Genomic DNA, 23,348 nt, shown 5'->3' with positions numbered 1-23,348 from the left:
TAAGTCTTTTCTGAGCCCTTTCAAGTTTTACAACATGCTTCTGATGCGAAGGAGACCAGAATTGCACATACTATTCCAAAAGTGGCTGAACCAATGTCCTGTACAGCTGCAACATGACCTCCCAACACCTGTACTCAATACTCTGACCAATAAAGGAAAGCATACCAAAAAGCCGCCTTCACTATCCTATCTACCTGCGACTCCACTTTCAAGGAGCTATGAACCTTCAAGGTCTGTTTGTTCAGCAACACCCCCTAGGACCTTACCATTAAGTGTATAAATCCTGCTAAGATTTGCTTTCCCAAAATGCAGCACCTCGCATTTATCTAAATTAAACTCCAGCTGCCATTTATCAGCCCATTGGTCCATCTGATCAAGATCCCATTGTAATCCGAGGTAACTCTCTTCGCTGTCCACTACACCTCCAATTTTGGTGTCACATGCAAACTTACTAACTATACCTCTTATGCCCACATCCAAATCATTTCTATGAATGATGAAAAGGAGAGGATCCAGCACTGATCCTTGTGGCACTGCACTGGTCACAGGCCACCAGTCTGAAAAACAGCCCTCCGCCACCACCCTCTGTCTTCCACCTTTGAGCCAGTTCTGTATCCAAATGGCTAACCTCCAGTCTTCTGGCACTAGTCCTGTAGACAATGACGACATAAAGATCAAAGCCAAAGACTCAACAATCTCCTCCCTGGCTTCCCAGAGAATCCTAGGATAAATCTCATCTGGCCTGGGGGACCTATCTATTTTTACACTTCCCAGAATTGCTAACACCACCTCTTTGTGAACCGCAATCCCATCCAGTCTGGTAGCCTGTATCTCCGTATTCTCCTTGACCACATTGTCATTTTCTAGTGTGAATACTGATGAAAAGTATTCATTTCACGCTTTCCCTATCTCCTGTGACTCCACGCACAACTTCCCACTAATATGCTTGATTAGCTGTAATCTTACTCTCATCATTCTTTTATTCTTGACATACCTGTAGAAAGCCTTAGGTTTTTCCTTGATCCTGTCTGCCAGCAACTTCTCATGTCCCCTCCTGGCTCCTCTTAGCTCTCTCTTTAGGTCTTTCCTGGCTAACCTGTAACTCTTAAGTGCCCTATCTGAGCCAGCACATCTCATCCTAACATAAGCCGCCGCCTTCCTCTTGACCAGAGATTCAACTTCCTTATAAAATCATGCCTACTGCACTCAACGACTTCCTCCCTGCCTGACAGCTACTTACTTATCACGGACACACAGTGGTTGTTCCTTGAATAAGCTTCATATTTCAATGTGCCCATCCCCTGCAGTTTCTTTCCCCATCCTATGCATCCTAAATCTTGCCTAATTGCATCATAATTGCCTTTTCCCCAGCTATAACTCTTGCCCTGCAGTTTTTAACCTATCACTTTCCATCACTAAAGTAAACATAATCAAATTCTGGTCACTACCAGCAAAGTGCTTGCCTACCTCCCAATCTAACACCTGGCCGGGTTAATTACCCAGAACCAAATCTAATATGGCCTCTCCCCTTGTTGACCTGTCTAGATACTATGTCAGGAAATTCTCCTGCACACATTGGACAAAAGCCTGACCCATCTGAAGTACTTGAACTATAGTATTCCCAGACAATATTTGGAAAGGTAAAGTCTCCCATAACAATTATCCTGTCACTCCCGCTTGCATCAAGGATCATCTTTGCTATCCTTTCCTCTACATCTCTGGAACTATTTGGAGGCCTACAGAAAACTCCTTACAGGGTGACCTCTCCTTTCCTGTTTCTAATCTCAGCCCATACTACCTCAGCAGACAAGTCCTCAAACGTCCTTTCTGCAACTATAATACTGATCTTGACGAACAATGCCACTCTGTTACCATTTTCCCTGTTCTTACTGAAACATCCGAATCTCGGAACCTGCAATAACCATTCCTGTCCCTGCTCTACTCTTGTCTCTGAAATGGCCACAACATTGAAATCCCAGGTACCAACACTTCGTGCAAGTTTATCCACCTTATTCCAGATGCTCCTGGTGTTGAAGTAGACACACTTCAAACCAACTTCTTGCTTGCCAGTGCTTTCTTGCAATCTTGAAATCTTAGTTCTGACTTCACTACTCTCAACCTCCCATATACTTGAACTACAACTTTGGTTCCCATTCCCCTGCTGAATTAGTTTAAACCCACCTGAAGAGCATTAGCAAACCTCCTCCCCAGGATATTGGTACCCCTCTGGTTCAAGTGAAGACCATCCTGTTTGTAGAGGTCCCACCCACCCCAGAAAGAGCCCCAATTATCAAGGAATCCAAAACCCTCCCTCCTGCACCATCCCTGTAGCCACATGTTCAACTCCTGGTATGGGCAACAAACCAGAGATAACAACTCATTTGTTCTAGCTCTAAGCTTCCACCCTGGCTCCCTGAATTTCTGCTTTAAATCTCCCTTCCTTTTGTGTTGGTGTCCTCCCCCTCAAGGATCCCAAAAACACAATCAGAGACATCACGAACCCTAGAACCTGGGAGGTAACACACCAACTGAGAGTCTCCCACAGAACCTCCTATCTGTCCCCCTAACTATGGAGTCCCCAATGACTAATGCTCTGCTCCTCTTCCTCCTTCCCTTCTGAGCAACAGGGATAGACTCTTTACCAGAGACCTGTGCCCCATTGCTTACCCCTGGCATTCCCCCCCAACAGTATTCAAACCAGTATACTTATTGTTGAAGGGAATGGCCACAATCCCTGCATTGCCTGCCTTTCCGTCCCCTGACAGTAACCCATCTACCTTCTTCTTTTACCTGAGGTGTGACTACCATTTTAAAAAGTCAGCACTCAGTAATTCCTTGTTACTAAGAGATTAGGTGTTGTCACCAGAGTTTCCTGCAAGTTATGGACCATGGTTACTTAGTTTAGTGTCCTGGTTAAATTCCCCTGCCTCCACTCATGATCATACCCCGAACAAGTGATGTTAATATTCTGAAATAGTCCTCAATGTTTTCTGTTGTTAGCAACGAGACCTCCCTCTCTCCAGGAATGTCGACGGACAGGCCGTGTGTCTGATTTTGTGATGGTATGGCACAGGCAGTGAGCTTGCGCTGTTTATGAGACAGGTGACCTCTCTTGGTTCAACGGATTATCTTGTCCGGCAATGGCCCAATTCTGAGGCTGTGGATTACAAAGGTACAACATTCGGTTTAGTGTGGAACAAATCCAGTTTACAGCACTCTGTTTGCTGTTATTCCACTGGGTTTAATTTTACTGCTTTGTAGCATTCTATGAAGCACCTTTTGGTTGTCCATGTGGCACCTTTTGCTGTCCAATTTTGTCTGTATTACCTGTACTATCCTCAATAACCCTATCTGCAACATTGTCAAAAAACACAAATTATTTAAACACCATTCGATTTCAACAATCCAGTGATGTTTTCCATAATTAATCTACCTGTGTCCAAGTGGTTGTAAAGTTTTGTTCCATTCTGTTGTTCCAAGACCATTCCCACCACTGAGTTTAAACTGACTGGTTTATCAATGCTGAGCTAATCCTTGCATTACTGTCTGAATCTTTGAGGAGAAAGTGAGGTCTGCAGATGCTGGAGATCAGAGCTGTTAATGTGTCTCCCATCCACCGCCTCCAACCTCATAGTCCCACAACCCCGCACCTCCCGCTTCTACCTCCTGCCCAAAATCCACAAACCTGACTGCCCCGGCCGACCCATTGTCTCCGCCTGCTCGTGCCCCACCGAACTCATCTCTGCATACCTCGACACGGTCCTGTCCCCCTTAGTCCAAGAACTCCCCACCTACGTTCGGGACACCACCCATGCCCTCCACCTGCTCCATGATTTTCACTTCCCCGGTCCCCAACGCCTTATTTTCACCATGGACATCCAGTCCCTGTACACCTCCATCCCCCATCATGAAGGACTCAAAGCCCTCCGCTTCTTTCTTTCCCGCCGTACCGACCAGTACCCTTCCACTGACACCCTCCTTCGACTGACTGAACTGGTCCTCACCCTGAACAACTTCTCCTTCCAATCCTCCCACTTCCTCCAAACGAAAGGAGTAGCCATGGGCACCCGCATGGGCCCCAGCTATGCCTGCCTCTTCGTAGGGTATGTGGAACAATCCATCTTCCGCAACTACACTGGCCCCACCCCCCACCTTTTCCTCCGCTACATCGATGACTGTATCGGCGCCGCCTCGTGCTCCCACGAGGAAGTTGAACAGTTCATCCACTTCACCAACACCTTCCACCCCGACCTCAAATTCACCTGGACAGTCTCAGATTCCTCCCTCCCCTTCCTCGACCTTTCTATTTCCATCTCAGGCGACCGAATCAACACGGACATCTACTACAAACCGACCGACTCCCACAGCTACCTGGACTACACCTCCTCCCATCCTGCCCCCTGTAAAAACGCCATCCCATTCTCCCAATTCCTTCGACTCCGCCGCATCTGCTCCCAGGAGGACCAGTTCCAAAAACGCACAACACAGATGGCCTCCTTCTTCAAGGACCGCAATTTCCCCCCCGACGTGGTCGACGATGCCCTCCACCGCATCTCTTCCACTTCCCGCTCCTCCGCCCTTGAACCCAGCCCCTCCAACCGCCACCAGGACAGAACCCCACTGGTCCTCACCTACCACCCCACCAATCTCCATGTACAGCGCATCATCCGCCGTCATCTCCGCTACCTCCAAACGGACCCCACCACCAAGGATATATTTCCCTCCCCTCCCCTATCAGCATTCCGTAAAGACCACTCCCTCCGTGACTCCCTCGTCAGATCCACACCCCCCACCAACCCAACCTCCACTCCCGGCACCTTCCCCTGCAACCGCAGGAGGTGCAAGACTTGCGCCCACACCTCCCCCCTCACCTCCCTCCAAGGCCCCAAAGGAAACTTCCATATCCGCCACAGATTCACCTGCACCTCCACACATATCATCTATTGCATCCTCTGCACCCGATGTGGCCTCCTCTATATTGGGGAGACAGGCCGGCTACTTGCGGAGCGTTTCAGAGAACACCTCTGGGACACCCGGACCAACCAACCCAACCACCCTGTAGCTCAACATTTCAATTCCCCCTCCCACTCCACCAAGGATATGCAGGTCTTTGGACTCCTCCATCGTCAGACCACAACAAAACGATGGTTGGAGGAAGAACGCCTCATCTTCCGGCTAGGAACCCTCCAACCACAAGGGATGAACTCGGATTTCACCAGTTTCCTCATTTTCCCTCCCCCCACCCTGTCTCAGTCAAATCCATCAAATTCAGCACCGCCTTCCTAACCTGCAATCTTCTTCCCGACCTCTCCGCCCCCACCCCAGTCTGACCTATCACCCTCACCTTGACCTCTTTCCACCTATCACATTTCCGACGCCCCTCTCCCAAGTCCCTCCTCCCTACCTTTTATCTTAGCCTGCTGGACAAACTTTCCCCATTCCTGAAGAAGGGCTTATGCCCGAAACGTCGATTCTCCTGTTCCCTGGATGCTGCCTGACTTACTGTCTGAATCTGTTTGGTGACCTGTCAACTTTTACATTGAATTGAATCGAATTAGCTTTGTTGTCACATGTATTCAAATGGATACAGCGAAAAGTTTACAAGTTTCCATTTACGATGCCATCTTAGGTATAAGATTACCTAGGTACAGATTCTTCAGTGTAAGTTGTTAAGAAAAATAATTAGAGAAATAAGAAGTCCAGCATTTCAGATTGTAGGAATAAATTAGGAAGTAGTGGAATAAAATGTTCAGGGCAGCAGTCCTTCCAACCCAGGCCACTCTGGCACCTGGTCTCCAGTCTGCACCCAGCCTTGACTCCAGGCCATGCCAGGTTTCACCTCGAGGGTCTAATCTTTCTGATACCTTTCCTTCTTCAAGTTTTAACCCATCCCAAATCTGAGTTTTTCCTTCGTCAAACCAAGTGATGATGTGGAGATGCCAGTGTTGGACTGGGTGGAAGATCAGAAGTCACAGGACACCAGGTTATAGTCCAACAGGTTTTTTTGAAATCGCAAGCTGTCAGAGCGCTGTTCCTTCTTCAGGTGAAGTGTTATTGAAGCCGGTGAGAAATATGAAGTAGGAGCAAGAAACTGTAGATGCTGGTATCTGTACTGAAAACAAGAAAATGCTGGAAATCACAGAGGGTCAAGCAGCATCTGTGGACCGAGAACAAGCTATTGTTTCAAGTCTAGATGACTCCTCATTGAAGCATTAGCTTGCTCTCTTTTCACGGATACTGCCTGTCCCACTATTATTTCCAGCATTTCTTGTTTTCAGAAATACAAAGTAGTTACCTATTACCTCCTGCTTTAGAAAATCGCACTGTGGAAAACCTGATGTACCCATTTAGCAGAAAGTTTGTGTTATGCAAACAACAACCACAATTTATCAATTGCATTATAGCCAATTTACGCTGGTGAACTGCACGTTATAGAAGAACTACCTGCACCTCCAAAAGTAAATCCCTTGCTTGATCTTCCTCTTCTTTTTAATTATATTTTTATTGTTTATGTCCCTGTGGAAGAACGGGGGATTCCCTTTTCTGTTGTGCTATCCATTTCCTGTTCTATTCTTTCTGTCTTTGCTACTTATATTTCTTGTTCCAGTCTAAAGTTTCTTGCTTGTGTTCAGTTGCATTACCAATTTGTCACGTGTTAAGTACCTCTCTTAGGATTGTACTTTGACTGTCCCTGTACCTCTTTAAAGACAACCATTGCTCTGTTCCACTTTTCCCTGCCAAATGTTAATTGTAGTTTTACTGAGCCAGAGTTCTCACCCAGTTGAAATTGGGTGTCCCCCTCATGAATTATTCTTACTCTGGATCACTCTTCGATCTTTTCCACAACTAATCTAGAAGAAACAATACTATGATCATTTTCTCCTGGATATTCCCCTAATGCTACTTTATCCAGGTGTTTCGTTGGGCTAGGAAGTCGGGAGAGTTGAATGTCCACATAAAAAACATGGTAATGTTCAGCTGTGAAGTGCACTATCTCAGTTGTGCCAAAACAAAAATAGGGCTTTTGTGTTCTGTGTTTTAAAATAAAGTTGTCTCTCTATTACTTAATAGTGTCTTTCATTATTTTTAAGCATAACTTTTTAAGTATGAAATTTGAAATCTTCATTGTCATCCTTTCAACTATTAATTGTTTGCATTTTTTTGTTATTAGCTACAACACTCTTGCAATTCTCAATATGTCTCGTTTTATCCTCACTAAGCTTGCCTCCCCCCCCCCCCCCTTTCCCAATCACATCACAGTATTACCTTAAAACAACTAAATACCTGATTCCAAAGAAGTAGTTGAGATCCTTGTAACAATTGAGTGTCTGTATTCTGAGGGTCTGGTTTATTTGATAAGCAAAGTGCAGGGAATTATGGCTGATCAGTGACTAAAGTTAACCTGTGTAACCTTAGACATTGGAGGGCACCTATTGTCAGAGAGGGGAACTAAATACAGATACAATGTGCCCTATGCATCTCTGAGTTAAAATGGAACAAATTATTGGCATCTTCTAGTCATATGCCAGTTGCGTTTTGAGCCACAGGTTAGTTGTTGATTTCCTCCTAAGTATTTGGAGCAATTGACAAATAATAACCTAATAATTACTGACCAGTCACGACCATAACAAATTCTGCTTGTTGCTCAGGCTTTGCTGTGGTAACTAGACCCACTGATTTTTTCTCTCCCCCCCCCCCCCCCCCCGCCCCGTCTCTCCTTTCTCAGCACATGTGTTCATGCCTTCAACAAGTGGGGTGGACCCGGCTCCCATCACACACATCTCTGTGCGGGACGATGGAGTTCCTGAAGTGGTGGAGAACGCACAAGAGATTATCCTGATGCAGGAAGCTGCCCATCAGGAAGTGGTCAGCGAATCATTGGAGCAAACCAAAAAAAGGAAAGGTCAGTCTTTGGCACAGACCAAGGAGGAGGTCACCTTCCACGTGCATTTTCAAATGAGTTGGATTGGTCAGTTGGTGGGCATACACCGAGCCGATGATGACACTGCCTCCTAGCATAAGTGTAAAATGAGAATTTTAAAAATTTGTTCACGGGGTGCGGGTATTATTGGCAAGGCTATCATTTATTACCAAACCACAATTGCCCGGAGGGTAATTGTGTGTCAGCCACATTGCTGTGGGCCTGGAGTCACGTGTAGGCCAGACCAGGTAAGGACTTCAGTTTTGTTCATGAGCCTAATGTAATTTTCTGACAATTGGCAAAAATTTGATTAGACTCCTAATTCCGGATTTTCTTTGTATTGAATTCAAGTTCCACCATCTGCCATGTTGGGATTCAAATTTCAATCCCCAGCAATAAATTATCGGGATGGAATTGTCTTGCTTTTGAGTTAGTGCATTAGAGGATTCTCTGAAATCATCATGGAAGTATAAAATATTGATCCATTTTGAAGTTGGAATTTAATCAACAATTGTTTCATTTGCCTGGTCGTGAATTGATAGCTTTGTTGTAATCGTTCCAACCCTGGGGGAATATTTAGAGTGGAATGTATCAGTAGCAGATCATTGCAGTAAGCAAGCCAATTTGAACATGTGGGATATGTTTATTTTTAAATGAGATATAGCAAGTTGTTCAGTGGAAATCAGGATGGTGCTGCTTTCTGAGGAAGTGTTACTCGACCTGAAACATAACCCTGATTTCTCTCCATCGATACTACCAGACCTGCTGAGCTTTTCCAGCAATTTCTGTTTCTGGTTACAGCATCCACAGGTCTTTCAGTTTTTATTGTCATGTTTAGTTCTGTACAAATCCAGGGCAATTTCAAGGGGCTACATTAGGTTATCGGAGTGACATATGGTTTTACTTTTGTGCATGTGTAAAGTGTTTTTGGAGTAATTTTGTTCAACCCTTAAAATTTTACTTGCTACAGTACCATTGCTCTTGCTCCTGCTCCTAATTCATTTCTGTTCACGTGTAAAATTAATTGAAACTTCCAATACTTGGCTTCCAGGACGGAAACCCAAAACTTTGCGTCCAGCCTCACCGGTGACAAATCCAGACCTGCCTGCGAAAAGAAAAAACAAAGATGGCAAAGGTAATCCATTATAGTTTTCAGAAACATAGAGTCAATGTTTGTAAGGATTCCAACTGAAGATAATAAATCTGTGAAGCAGCCTCTGGATGGCGCATCATTGAACCTGGAACCCAGTTTTATTGACATTGCGTAAATATACTTGCGAGGTGAAAGTGAGGACTGCATTTGCTGGAGAAAAGGGTCAAGATTAGAGTGGTGCTGGAAAAGCACAGCAGGTCAGGTAGCATCTGAGGAGCAGGAAAATTGATGTTTCAGGCAAAAACCCTTCATCAGGAATGAGTGTAGATATTCTTGTGATCCTCACGTAAGCACTTGAGCAAAGTTGAGGGTCCAGATGGAAATACAATATTGTCGAGGAGAATAGTGAGAAACAGATTACTAGACAAGATGGGATTGAAGTTCACAAGAAGGAGGTGTTAGCAATTCTGGAAAGTGTGCAAATAGATAAGTCCGCTGAGCCAGATGGGATTTATCCTCGAATTCTCTGGGAAGCCAGGGAGGAGATTGCCGAGCCTTTGACTTTGATCTTCATGTCGTCATTGTCTATAGGAATAGCCAGAAGACTAGAGGATAGCAAATGTTTCCTTGTTCAAGAAGGGGAGTAGAGACAACCATGGTAATATAGACCAGTGAGCCTTAATTCGGTTGTGGTAAAGCATTGGAAAGGTTATAAGAGATAAGATGTATAATCATCTTAAAAGGAATAACTTGATTAAGGATTGTCAACATGGTTTTGTAAAGTGTAGATTGTGCCTCACAAACCTTGTTGAGTTCTTTGAGAAGGTGACCAAATAGGTGGATGAGGGTAAGGCAGTTGATGTGGTGTATATGGATTTCAATGAGGTGTTTGGTAAGGTTCCCAATGGTGGGCTACTACACAAAATATGGAGGCATGGGAATGAGGGTGATTTAAAGGTTTGGATCAGAAATTGGCTACCTGAAGAGAAATGTTCTTCCTGGAGTGAAGTTACTAGTAGTGTATCGCCAGGATCTGTTTTGGGTCCACTACTGTTTGTCATCTTTATAAATGACCTAGATGAGGGCAGAGAAGGATGGGTTAGTAAAGTTGCAGACAACATTAAGGTCGGTAGAGTTGTGGAAAGTGACAAAGGATGTTGTAGGTTACAGAGGGACATAAATAAGCTCAGAGCTGAGCTGAGAGGTGGCAAATGACGTTTAATGCAGAAAAGTGTGAGGTGATTCACTTTGGAAGGAGTAACAGGAAAGCAGAGTACTGAGTGAATGGTAAGATTCTTGGTAGTGTAGATGAATAGAGACATCTCGGTGTACATGTACATACATCCCTCAAAGTTGCCACCAGGTTGATAGAGCTGTTAAGAAGGCATACGGTGTGTTAGCTTTTATTAGTAGAGGGATTGAGTTTCAGAACCATGAGGTCATGCTGCAGCTGTACAAAACTCTGATGCAGCCACACTTGAGTATTGTGTACACTTCTGACCATTGCATTATTGGAAGGATGTGGAAACTTTGCAAAGGGTTCAGAGGAGATATACTGGGATGTTGTCCGATTTGGAAGCAAGGTCTTCCAAGGAAAGGCTGAGGGACTTGAAGCTGTTTTCATTAGGGAGAAGAAGATTGAGAGGTGACTTAATTGAGACATATAAGATAATCCGAGGGCTAGATCGGGTGGATAGTGAGAACCTTTTCCCTCGGATGGCGATGTCTAGCACGAGGAGGCATTCCCTTAAACTGAGGGATGATAGATATAGGGCAGATGTCAGAAGTAGTTTCTTTACTTAGAGAGTGGTAGGGGCGTGGAAGGGCCTGCCTATAATAGTTGTCGACTTGCCAACTTTAAGGGCATTTAAACGGTCATTGGATAGACATATGGATGAGAATGGAATAGTGTAGGTTAGATGGGCTTCAGATTGGTTCCACCGGGTGGCGCAACATCGAGGGCTGAAGGGCTTGTACTGGGCTGTAATATTCTGTGTTCTAAGCGACTTCCTGGTGCCCAGCAATTGTTTTAATTCATGGCTTTTAAAGGCCATCAGCATGGATCATAAACTTTAAACATTGAGGAGAGCATTGCAATGATGTTTTTACATGTACATGACAATGCTAGTAATGATTGAAGACACCGAACTTACAGCATAGATGTCAATCTGAAACAATAATAACTCATGTATTCTTCATCTGTAGAATCACTAACATTGCTTTTTTTTGTAGTACCTGAGTAGAATTCGTGATTTATTTTCACAGTTACAGGTTTTTTTTTGGCTTAAGCATTGAAATGAGAAGAAAGGTGACTCTTATGGTTGACACACTCTGTGCTTCTTGCAAATTAGTCGGATCTCATTTTTGTTTTCGACCAATTCCTGGGAAGGTTAGCATACTCCCTGATCCTCAAACACCTGGGTGCAATACCAAATACAAAAGCTGACTTGAGGGGAAATTCTTGTGATGAAGATTGGGCTGTGTTTCATAACCTTTTTAATGCTTAATTCAACCGATGCACTCCTCATTAATGGCTAGCACAAATGGATATGCTTTACTGGAATCCAATAACAGGGAGCCACACATCGAGCGAGGTGTTTGAAATGCTTGTTTTCAGTGTTGACCAAAGTATTTGGAACATATTTGGTTCTGAAGTTGTCCCCATCAGGGTTGGTGGGGAATGTCTGATTGTTCAAAATTGGTGGCTCAACTGGCCTGCAAGAAAGAATTAAACGTGAGTCTTGGGAAGATTGATACTGAATTAAGTTTCTTCCCATTCAGATGCAGCTCAGAATGTACATCTTTCTCATTTATCATGGCCTGTTTTTTTTCTTTATTTTCCTCTGCAATGGAGGTGACAGTTTCCTCTGTTATAGAACTCAATCTGTAAGTGCCCTCAAGTACACCCTAGTATTAAAAGAAGATCAAAGTGTTATTAATATTGTTACAGTGGTGGTAAATATATGATTTGGAGATGCCGGTGTTGGACTGGGGTGTACAAAGTTAAAAATCACACAACACCAGGTTATAGTCCAACAGGTTTAATTGGAAGCACACTAGCTTTCGGAGCGACGCTCCTTCATCAGGTGATTCATCAGGACAATCACCTGATGAAGGAGCGTTGCTCCATTAGCTAGTGTGCTTCCAATTAAACCTGTTGGACTATAACCTGGTGTTGTGTGATTTTTAACATGGTAAATATAGTTGGTCAAATTTAACTTTAATTATGTCACTTTTTCACCTGATAGCTTTCATTGATGAAAGTGTTTTTTAAAAAGGATGATACATGGGTTTAGGATGGCTCCAGTGATCATTTGACCACAGATTGGGACAAGCTCCTGGAGATTACTATGCAACGAAGGGAACTGTCCGCGCGTAAATTACCATTTTTATCTGAAGACAGTTAAACTGCACAACTGAGTCAGTTTCAAGAATTCCTCTGCATTTGTGTTGAATCACATATGTGTGATTTTCACATATAGGGAAATGGAAGGCATGCCTTGTGAGTTAGCGAGCTTGGAAGGACACTAGTATCAGACACGGCAATACGGACACCACTATCTTTCAGCAACTGCTTTTGAGCAGCAGCACACAATGGGAAAACATGGATTGATAATAGCAAGGACGTGAAGCCATTCATTCTACCTATTTCAACCTCCACAGCAGCCAGTGGAGATGTAAATTAAAATAAACAACTGTTCACCCAGTCACTCAAACTTTGCCACTACTGAGGATCGCAGCCAATAATTAAATAACTGACTGGTGGGTTAAAAGAAAACTAACCTCTCAAGGTATTCAAAGCCCTTTAACCTGGGCAGTCTCCATCCTTCCTATCTGTATCATACTCTGAGCTGATAAACATATTACCTGTATTTGTTTGTGTCTGTGTTTGATGTGTTTTTATTATTTGTTTTTCCTCTGAGTGAGCAGGTAATAAAATTCTTTTGCTTTACTCAAAACCTTGTAATTGGCTTTCATGTGACCTAGTTGGCAGGGTTTGTCGTTTGAGTATTATACTGCATGTTAAAAAATAGAAATATTTATTGCAACCAAGGATTTAAAAGAGGAGAGCAAATTGACCTTCCTTCCCTGGCCATAACAGTATGGAGGGTCATTAGGTTACTGCAGAAGGTTTTGAGGATTTGCTGGAGGCGGTAATACTGCCCTTGGATAATGTACATGCTCGGTTGCTCTCATTCCCTTTAACTCTCCATCAGTGAAAATTGTAAGATGTCCAGCCTTTTGCAAAGGCCAATAGTGTGGCTTCAGTTCTTCTTGTGTATTCAAAAAATGTTTTTGGTCCTAAAAAACTAATGTTTCATGGGAAACTGAAGGATTGTATGTTCAGTGCTATACTTTGCGTATGTGCATTGGGGCGGGAGGAACGTTGCATAGCCACAGGTATCCTGTTTGAAACCGATGGCCTACCTTTGGGCAACATTATAGATCATGTCGTACTATCTACAGTTCTTCTCATCTACCAGCATTTATCCCTCTGTCAATATCATCAGTCTTGGCCCAGTGATAGCACTGTTCTCTCTGAGTCAGGAAGACATAGAGGCAAGTCCTACTCTGGAGTAGACCGACCCTCCTGTGCATTACTCAGGGTATGCCTCAATGTCAATGATGCTTCTTTTCAGATGAGGTGTTAATCTGATACCCTGACTTCCTCTGAGATGGATGTCAAAGATGCTATTCAAAGAAGAAAACAGCTCTCCTCAATGTGTTGACTGGTATTTTGTTCCCGATCAACATAATCTGTTTTGGTAATCAGGTTGTTATATTATTGCTTGGTTGGGTGTCTGCTTTGCACAAATTGGCTACCATGGTTGCTCTATTTCATTGGTTGTAAAGCATTTTAGGGGAATCATGAGATTGTGAAAAGGTCGAGCCTTTTATTAACCTTTTCATCAAAAAGCAGCTCTGTCTTTGCTTTACGGTTTGGTCTTTTGTATATAATAATTGCCACATTTGCTACAATTGGCTGTCCTTCATCAAATGTACATTTACCTTCAATCTCAACCTCTAACAGCATTATTATACAATTGCAGGAAACACAATCTACCTCTGGGAATTCTTGCTGGCATTGCTTCAGGACAAGAGTACATGTCCGCGATACATCAAATGGACTCAGAGAGAAAAGGGCATCTTCAAGCTGGTTGACTCAAAAGCTGTGTCCAGACTTTGGGGAAAACATAAAAATAAGCCAGACATGAACTACGAGACGATGGGTCGAGCTCTCCGGTAAGTTACTCTGTTGTACTAATAGAGTGTGAAAATCCAGCACATATCAGGGAAGGGTCAAGTCTGTTACTGGTAGGTATACAGGAGGAACGTAGCCAGCAACCATTTTAGATTTTTACTTTTCCTGAATTTGACCTGCAAAATTCAGAAGGGGCATCATTCTGAAATGTTGAGAAGTGGTCTTTACACTCAAAGTGGGCAATGCAGCCGTATTCATTCCGAAAACCAACTGCTGTGCTGGGTTTGAACACCAAGGCTGGAAGAGGAAATTTGAGAAATCATGAAGCATTTAAGAAAAAGGTTTTCATGAAACAAAATGTACTTGGTTCTCCCAAAACTCAGGAGGAAGTGCAAGACCTAGCTTTTTACAGGATGGACCCAAACGCCCTGTGGCTCCTGAGGGCTTCCTGTTCTGAGCCTGGAAAACCTGCCTCTCCAAGCCTCTAGCAGCACATTTCCTCCATGGAACCAGCTGGATGTAGGCCCAGGCTATTACTCTATCGGCTTGGTCAGTAAATTATGTTACAAACTACTTTCAGTGATGAACAGTGAAGTCCTCCATTCCGAGTGTTTTCTGTGCTCATTGCACATTTAATGGTTTATTCCATGGGTATGCATCGTCGTGGATAGCTGATTGTTATAAAGGTGGTAACCACCATATTTCTCAATCTGTCACTGGACTCTATTGTATATAGTACTGTCAGGGCTGCTGATGTGTCATCGCCTCAGAGATGTTGATGGAAGTGGAGTCTAGCATGTTGGATGAATCATATGATTCTGAGTATGGGGTAACCTTCAGGCTGTTGCTTGTCTTGTTGATGTGATGGCTCTCCCAGTTTCTGCACAAGTCCTCAAGTGTAAGCTGGGTTTTCAATGCTGGATGTTCCACCTGGCTTTACATTTTGACGTTTTCAGAGCAGTTTAATCCAACTTGAGTAGTTTGCTCAGCCATTTCAGGGGGCGTTATGGGTCTCCCGTAAGCCTCAGACAGAATAGGAATGGTAGACCTACTTCCCTGAAGGACATGGTAAAGCTGATAGGCTTTTATGATAATCTGGCAGTTTATGGTTAATAAGACTAGTTTCCTATTCCAGGTACAGTAAATTCTTCGAGGAGAAAGTGAGGTCTGCAGATGCTGGAGATCAGAGCTGAAAATGTGTTGCTGGAAAAGCACAGCAGGTCAGGCAGCATCCAGGGAACAGGAGAATCGACGTTTCAGGCATAAGCCCTTCTTCCTGAAGAAGGGCTTATGCCCGAAACGTCGATTCTCCTGTTCCCTGGATGCTGCCTGACCTGCTGTGCTTTTCCAGCAACACATTTTCAGCAACAGTAAATTCTTCTGCTGGTTAATTCTCCTCCTTTATCTCTTCCTGCCGATTACACATTCTTCCAACCCATCTGCATTGTACTGTCATGGCAGTATCTATCTATCTGGAGTTAAAGCCTTGTTTTTCAACCTCCTGCTGGCTGTCCCATCTCCAGTACTCATCTCATCACTTGGCCTCTGTTTTCAACAGATGCTTATACCATTTTAGTCCCTTCTCCCTTTTTGGTTACTTGGTTGATTGCTTCCATAGGTCCCCTGATGTACCAGATCCTGACTTTGAGCTTTCTCATTACTTCACCCATCCATCTCAGAATCTTCGTCAGTGAGCATCCAGTCGCTGTTCCCCTCTCTTCTCGATGTTGTTGTAAGTCCCTACACTGTATTGCAAGGCTACTCTCACCATTTTCTTGTCAATTTGTCAGGTCAGCTTCAATGGTACTTTTCTTACTACACCATACTCATCTGCATTTCTTCCAAACCAGAATTAATCCATTCCTTAATTTCTGTTCATGTATTTTTGTCATTGTGGATAGCTTGGGAAAGTTGGTGTTAGTCTCCATAGAGAAGATTAAGAGAAAATTTCTATGGAGGTGTTAAAATCATGATAGGACTGGACAGAGTAGATCAGGAGTAACTGTTCATGGTAAAAAGTTGAGATCCAGAGGACTCCAAATCGAGGTGATGGGCAAAAAAAGCAGAGGCAGCAAGAGGAAATGTTTAACGGAAAAGGGTTAGGATCTGAGATGCTCTGCTTGAGTGTAACAGAGGCCGATTCAATCTGACTTTCAAACAAGAACTGGATGTTTATCCAAGTCCCATTGGATAACATTGCATATCTGTGAGGAAGGAGACAGTCATGGGGTTGCCTGGAGTTGCGCTTGCCTGGAGCTAGCAAGGATGTGACATGCTAAATGGTCTTCTGTGCTGTAGCATAATGTGTAGATTAGAGGGCAGGATCTGCTCTGTGAATAAGTTTTAGAGTTTGATTTGTGTAATTTTGTGTTCTGTATCTTATGGATTTTATTTGCGTTGCATTTCTGAATGATTGACAGAATGATTGTGATGGAAAAAGTTAGAAGTTTGAGTTAATAGGATAAACTGGATAGGGCTGGGAGTTTGTTCACTGGAGCGTAGGAGGTTGAGGGGGTGACCTTAGAGGTTTATATAGTTTACAAAATTATGAGGGGCATGGAGAGGGTAAATAGACAAAGTCTTTTCCTTGGGGCCGGGGAGTCCAGAATGAGAGGGCAGAGGTTTAGGGTGAGACGGGAAACATACAAAAAAGACCCACGGGGCAGCATTTTCACACAGAGGGTGGTACATGTATGGAATGAGCTACCAGAGGAAGTGGTGGGGGCTGGTACAATTGCAACATATAAGAGGCATTTGGATGGGTATCTGAATAGGAAGGGTTTAGAGGGATATGGGCTGGGTGCTGGAAGGTGGGACTAGATTGGGTTGGGATATCTGGTCGACATGGATGGGTTGGTCCGAAGGGTTTCCATGCTGTACCTCTCTATGACTCTATATAATCATGAGGGGCATAGATAGGGTGAATGGAGTCATAGAGAGCAAAGATCTTTTCATTTGGGAGGGGAGTTTATAACTAGGGGGCATAGTTTTAAGGTGAGAGGAGAGAGATATAAAAGGGACCTGCGATAGTTCCAACGCTTTCACACAGAGGGGTGTTCGTATGTGGAATGAACTGCCAGAAGAAGTGATGGGTGCAGGTACATTTTAAAAGACATTTAGACAAGTATATGAAGAGAAAAGGGTTAGAGGGAAATGGGCCAAACACCAAGTGGGGCTAGGTTCATTTGGGAAACTTGGTTGGCATGATCGAGTTGGACGAAAGGGTCTGTTTCCAAGCTGTATGGCTCTAAGTATCTTCGTCACCTTTACTGTTTAGTCCAGAAGCTCTAGAAATCCTGTCTTAGTTTAGAATCATTTTAAGTATGATGTATTTGCATATATTTCCAAATTTGAATACTTCTGTGCTTTCTTTGCAGGTATTATTATCAACGAGGAATCCTTGCCAAGGTGGAGGGACAGCGGTTGGTCTACCAGTTCAAAGAGATGCCCAAGAATCTGGTAAACATTGATGATGATGACCCCAGCTTCACTTCGGAAACCCAAGAGAATCCTCCTAATCTTGCAGCCTACGTGCTTCCATCAGCTTCAGCATCCTGTTCATCTCCAACTGTCCTGTCCTCAGTTGTCATGAGTAGTGTCCAAACCCAGCAACCCAGGGCTACTTCGTGTGTGATGTCAGGTGTTAAGAAAGCTTTACCGCAGCCCACTCCCGTGGTCACGCCTGTGAAGGCAGCAGTTGAGGAGAGGCCAGCACACCTACTGCCGCCGGAAATGGTGAAGGGTGTACAACCCACTCAGAAGCTGCAGCCAACCAGCGTCCTCAAGACCGTACAGGTTGTACAGTCAGCATCGCCTCGCCACGAAGGCCAAAAGGTCATCACCAGAAACGTACCCGTCTCCGCACCAATGAATGTGTCAGCTCCTCAGTCAGTGAGGTAAAGACAAGTCATTGCTCTAAAACTGAGTTCCTAAAGAGAACAAAAGGTCGAACACCATTTCTTGATTAGATGAAATAACAAAGAAATCGTAAGGTTTGGAATATGGCAGGGCATATTCCAAACTAAGAGGCAGAAGCTTAAAATTAGAAACCGAGTATCCTGGAGAAAATGAGAATGAAAACATAATACTGAGTTCTTTTTCAGATCATAAATTCATTCCTCACATTTTGTCTCTGTTTCTTTGCACATTATAATTTTTCCCTTACTTTAATTTTTCAGGCAGCAGCATAGCTGCTCGAAATATATCTTTTGTTTCTTTTCTTTCCTTATCACCTCGTTGCCCTGTAAGACGTGACTCTTCTGTCATTTAGTTTCAACTAGGTAAAAACAAGGACTGCAGATGCTGGAAACCAGAGTCTAGATTAGAGTGGTGCTGGAAAAGCACAGCAGGTCAGGCAGCATCTGAGGAGGCAGGAAAATTGACGTTTCGGGCAAAAGCCCTTCATCAGGAATAGAGGCAGGGTGCAGGGTGGAGAGATGTCACTTAGTTTGTCCTGTCTTCTCCCTGTCTTTTGCAGAGTTTCCCTTAGTCCTGTCCCACATTACATCTCACATTTCCCCATTCTGAAAGGCAGGTCAGTGAATTGAAGCTCCAAACTCTGTCCACACACTGCCTGACCTGACCACTTCGAAGGTTCCCTGCTTTTCTTTCAGTTTTTCAACATCTAAATGCTTTTCACTTAGAAAAGTTATGAAGCTCATGTTTCACACAATGTTTAATGAAATTTTGAACACCTCTCCCAAAAGTCTCTGGATGCTCAGCCAATTAGTTCAAGGTTGAGGTTGATAAAGTTATTGCGGGATATGGGCAAAACTGAATAAATAAAGATAGAACGGAATGATGGATCAGGCTTGAGGAGATGAATGGCCTGCTGTCCGTATATTAGTGTTACTATCCATCACTTCAAACTCGCAAAGGCTAAAAGGTCAGGTGGCTCAGTGGTTAGCAATGCTGCCTCACAGTGCCAGGGATCTGAGTTCGATTCCTGCCTCGGGTAACTGTCTGTGTGGAGTTTGCACATTCTTCTGTATCTGCGTGGGTTTCCTCTGGGTGCTCTGGCTTCCTCCCATAGTCCATAGATGTGTAGGTTAGGTGGATTGGCTACGCTAAATTGCCCGTAGTGTTGAGGAATGTGCAGACTATGTGGATTATCCACAGAAAATTCAGTGATAGTGTATGGGGATGAGTCTGGGTGGGATGCTCTTTGGAGTGTCGCTGTGGACCTGATGAGCCAAATGATGAGCCACATCATAGAAATTATGTGATTCTTTGATTCTTTAAAATGATTTCTGGACTAAATTGAACTCGTGAAACCTGAATTCCAAAAGGCGGCACAGTGGTTAGCACTGCTGCCTCACAGCACCAGGGACCCGGGTTCAATTCCAGCCTCGGGTGACTGTCTGTGTGGAGTTTGCACATTCTCCCCGTGTCTGCATGCGTTTCCTCTGGGTGCTCCGGTTTCCTCCCACATTCAAAAGATGTACAGGTTAGGTGAATTGGCTGTGCTAAATTGCATCACAACTAATTGTACTTAAAAAGGAGAATTGATTGTGTAGGTTTTACTGAATCCTTTGAATGTGATCAAAATATAATTCTTCCCCTGTGATTGATTTATTAGAGTTCTTATACAGAGTCAGCTCGGTTTGAAACATTAACGTGCTTCCTCTCCTTAGACGTTGTCCGGCCCATTGAGATCTCCAGCACTTGTTGTTTTCAGTATAGATTCCAGCATTTGCAGTAATTAGCTCCTATATTCTACTTCAGAATAGTAACAGTTAACCAACCAACCTTACCCATTAGTGGATCCAGAAATGTAGACCTTCACTAGTGACTGGTGATTCTCACACGTTTATATATATCCCAATATGCCAGTGTGTTGGTAGTTAATGTGGTCAAAATGCATATCGATTGATACCACGATTTTTTTCTAAAGTTAGCAGTGTCCCTACATGATTGAAGTCTCTTGGGTATTTATTGCCAGCATTTTTTTTAGTTAATGGGCAGGGTCAATAAAGTGCAGAGCTGGAGAAGCATAGCAGGTCAAGCAGTATCAGAGGAGCAGGGGAGTCGAGGTTTCGGATCGGGACCCTTCCCCAGGAGCAGCTTAACCTGCTGGGCTTTTTCCAGCTCCGCACTTTATCAAAGCTGACTCTCCAGCATTTGCAGCCCTCACTATCCCCAACTTTGTGGGCAGGGTTATTGTGATTTGACTGTGTATCGCAATTAGATGAAGCTCGCCCTGAGTTGCAGAGTCTTTTTAGAAAGGTGGATGGTATTGACGTGTGCAGACATGAGTTAATCATGAGAATAAAATACCTCCATGAGATTGATTTGTTCTGAAGCAGTTAAGAGAGAGTATTTTCACCAGCCTTCCATATGATACTTTGTTACATTGAGCTTTCTGGAAGCAGGGCAGGAGAATCCACAAATTAGCCTCTGTTGGTTCTGAACAATCAGGCTGCAAACGTCCAGATATAACAAAGGCTGAATGTTGTGTCCTAACTGCACATGAGCTGGGATTGGGCCACCAGAAATTAAGGTCTGTTTTGTATTTTTTGATTTTTCTCATAGAGAAACAATTCATTCTGCAAATGAAGTGATCAGGATATCGAAGGAGAGTATGCAAGTTGATTCATGCTCTGGACCAAATATTCAAGGGAAATGGAACTATGCAAAAAAGTTGTTTGACACAATATAATCTTGTTTTATGATTTTTTTTAAACAATGTAGACACCCAAATGGTACTAAGTTCCACTGCCCCTTTACCGCTGAATTTATAACACTTAAACACTGTCAGAAGGTGCTAGAGTTCCTGGTCTGAGGTTAGCAAGTCAACAAAGGTTCAAACTAGAAGTATTTGAAAAATAGCCATTTGGAAACCAGGGAGAAGCAAGAGAAAAATTTCCAGATACAGCGTATTTTAAAAGAAGTTTATTTTATTAGATAAAGTCACACATGAAGTGATGACTTTGGCCACTGAGCATCTGTTGCTACAAGATGACTTGTAGCAGTAGTTTTTTTGGGGGGGAAATGATAGCAGAATAGATCCATTTGTTGCGCGCATACATGTGCACAGATTCCCACAAATAGTAACAAATAAATGAGAAGGAGGATAATGTCTTTTTGACAGGCTGCTTTAAATGGTCCAAAATGCCAAAAGTATTCCTTTAAGACAAAAATATAGTCGCACAAGATACTGAATATCATCCTGATCTGTTAACTTTCTTCTTTCCCCAGAACAATAAAGCTGTCATCACAGGTTCCCGTGGTTGTGTCACCAGGAACTCAACGAGTTGGTACAGTCACGTTACAAACTGTCCCCCTAACAACTGTGATCACGAGCACTGATTTAGCCATGTCCTCGCCCAAGTTTGTTTTCCAAACAGTTCCATCGTCTCATCCGGTCACTGTGCTGAAAGAAAACATTGCTTTGCAAGGGAGTTCGGTCTCTGCCAAGATAGTTACTCCAACATCTCTCGCTCTGGGTGGTACCAGTGATCAGCAAGTTCTTCCAACCAGTTCACAGATACCAAATAATGGGACACAAGCTCTGCCATCACCTGGTGCACTGAGCGCTGCCACTCCAGTCGTGACCTTTGCAGCTACCAGTCAACACGTGGTGAGCCAACCACAAGGCACTGTCTTTGCATCTGTCATCAAAGCACCAGAGACGAAACAAGTTTCGACCAGGCAGGAGAGCCAGGAAGCAACCAGCCAGCAAGTCGAGCATGGAACCCAGCAGTCCCATGTCATAGTGCTCACAAATGCGGGTATGCTTCCCAGCCACATGGTATTTAGAGCAGGTGAGAACAGAGTGGTGGACACACAGTGACTTTGTTAGGCTTCCCTTTCTCGTGCCCCATTCCCACCTTTTTTCTTTAAAGTAAAGCTCGATCTAGAAAAATATAATTTCAGGTTGGTTGACTAGATTCAACTCAACGTGTGTAGTTTAACGTTGTAAATAAAGGGTTTGCAGGTAAAAGGTGCTACTAAACTGGAGGAGGCAGTGGATGACGTGAGAAACATTATCTTAGGACAACCGTTCAATGTTTTGGTTACCTGTTTTGTATGAATTTCTTATTAGGGAAGTTTGGAGTGGTAAAAACTGAATTTCTTACACTTATCAAGCACACTACCCTGCATCTAGGCTATAATTTGATCCTGCCAAACGTTAACTGTATGTCTGTAGCCATTCTGCATTGCCACAGCATGGCCTTTGTTTGGGAAGTTCCACTTTGTTCGCACTGGAATTGTTTGTGTTAAATTTTATTGCATTGTAAATATGGGATCTGTCGGCAAGGCTCAAGAGAGCTTCATTGAAACTTAAAAGTTAGCGCTGTTACGTACCTTGATACTGATGAATAAGCTTCGTTTTTGCTCAATTTTAAACAAAGTCAAAATAACGTTTTGTTAACCTGATGAATTTAAAATGAAACTGAAGTACTAGAAGACTGAAGTTGTTTTGTTGTGATCTTATTCTTCATTGTTTGTTGTACAGTCTTCACTGGGAGTCTAATGGGTAATTGAAGGAGATAGTATTTACTTAGAAAAGCATTTATTCCTACTTCATTCTTAAAGGGCTTTTGTTTTCTTTTTGTAGCAGAAACCTTCAACTCAATTGTGTAAATATTAGGAAACATTTTATTTCTTTGCTTTTGTAAATAATGTATATCGTGTTCTATTTTTGAGGTTGAAACAATATTTGAAAACTCTGCCAGCTTTTTAAAAAAACAAATTGAGGTACATTTTATATTGTTTTTGATTTGATTAAAGGAAAACCACTGACATTTTCACTAGCTCCAAGTTCAAAAGTAAAAAAATAAACCATTTTAGTTGCTACATATTAGTGTGTTTATAATTTCAGTTTGTGTGTGATTGATTTATGCCAAATCAAGGGCCTTTTTCATTGAATTCTAAATCCTATTCAAAGGTGTACTAACTAATTATTTGCTATTACAAGCTTGGTTGTTACAATGGAACACGTGATTTGCAGGAGCCAGTGTTGGACTGGGGTGTACAAAGTTAAAAATCACACAACACCAGGTTACAGTCCAACAGGTTTATTTGGAAGCACTAGCTTTCGGAGTGTTGCTCCTTCATGAGGTGGTTGTGGAGCATAAGATTGTAGGGCACAGAATTTATAGCAAAAGTTTACAGTATGATGTAACTGA

The 23,348-nt window shown here is 43.2% G+C and overlaps 1 protein-coding gene across 6 annotated transcripts in view; it reads left to right on the top strand.

Moving 5' to 3' along the window:
- The window catches only part of LOC122550440 (ETS-related transcription factor Elf-1-like), a 142,999-nt gene extending 119,983 nt beyond the window's left edge, over positions 1 to 23,016 (top strand). For all 6 annotated transcript variants that reach the window (XM_043691174.2, XM_043691175.2, XM_087987871.1 and 3 more), the window contains 5 exons: positions 7,727 to 7,903; positions 8,973 to 9,056; positions 14,066 to 14,258; positions 17,595 to 18,113; positions 21,415 to 23,016. In XM_043691174.2, coding sequence (XP_043547109.2) covers positions 7,727 to 7,903; positions 8,973 to 9,056; positions 14,066 to 14,258; positions 17,595 to 18,113; positions 21,415 to 22,009 — 1,568 coding nt within the window. In that variant the 3' untranslated portion in view covers positions 22,010 to 23,016. The remainder of the gene's footprint in view (positions 1 to 7,726; positions 7,904 to 8,972; positions 9,057 to 14,065; positions 14,259 to 17,594; positions 18,114 to 21,414) is intronic.
- Positions 23,017 to 23,348: the final 332 nt, after the last annotated feature.

The sequence above is a fragment of the Chiloscyllium plagiosum genome, unplaced genomic scaffold, assembly GCF_037043375.1.
Source record: "Chiloscyllium plagiosum isolate Xiang-an unplaced genomic scaffold, Cpla_swu_hap1 HiC_scaffold_6, whole genome shotgun sequence".
Taxonomy (NCBI): domain Eukaryota; kingdom Metazoa; phylum Chordata; class Chondrichthyes; order Orectolobiformes; family Hemiscylliidae; genus Chiloscyllium; species Chiloscyllium plagiosum.
The sequence above is the reverse complement of the archived record's forward strand: the minus strand, read 5'-3'. Positions and strand labels throughout refer to the sequence as shown.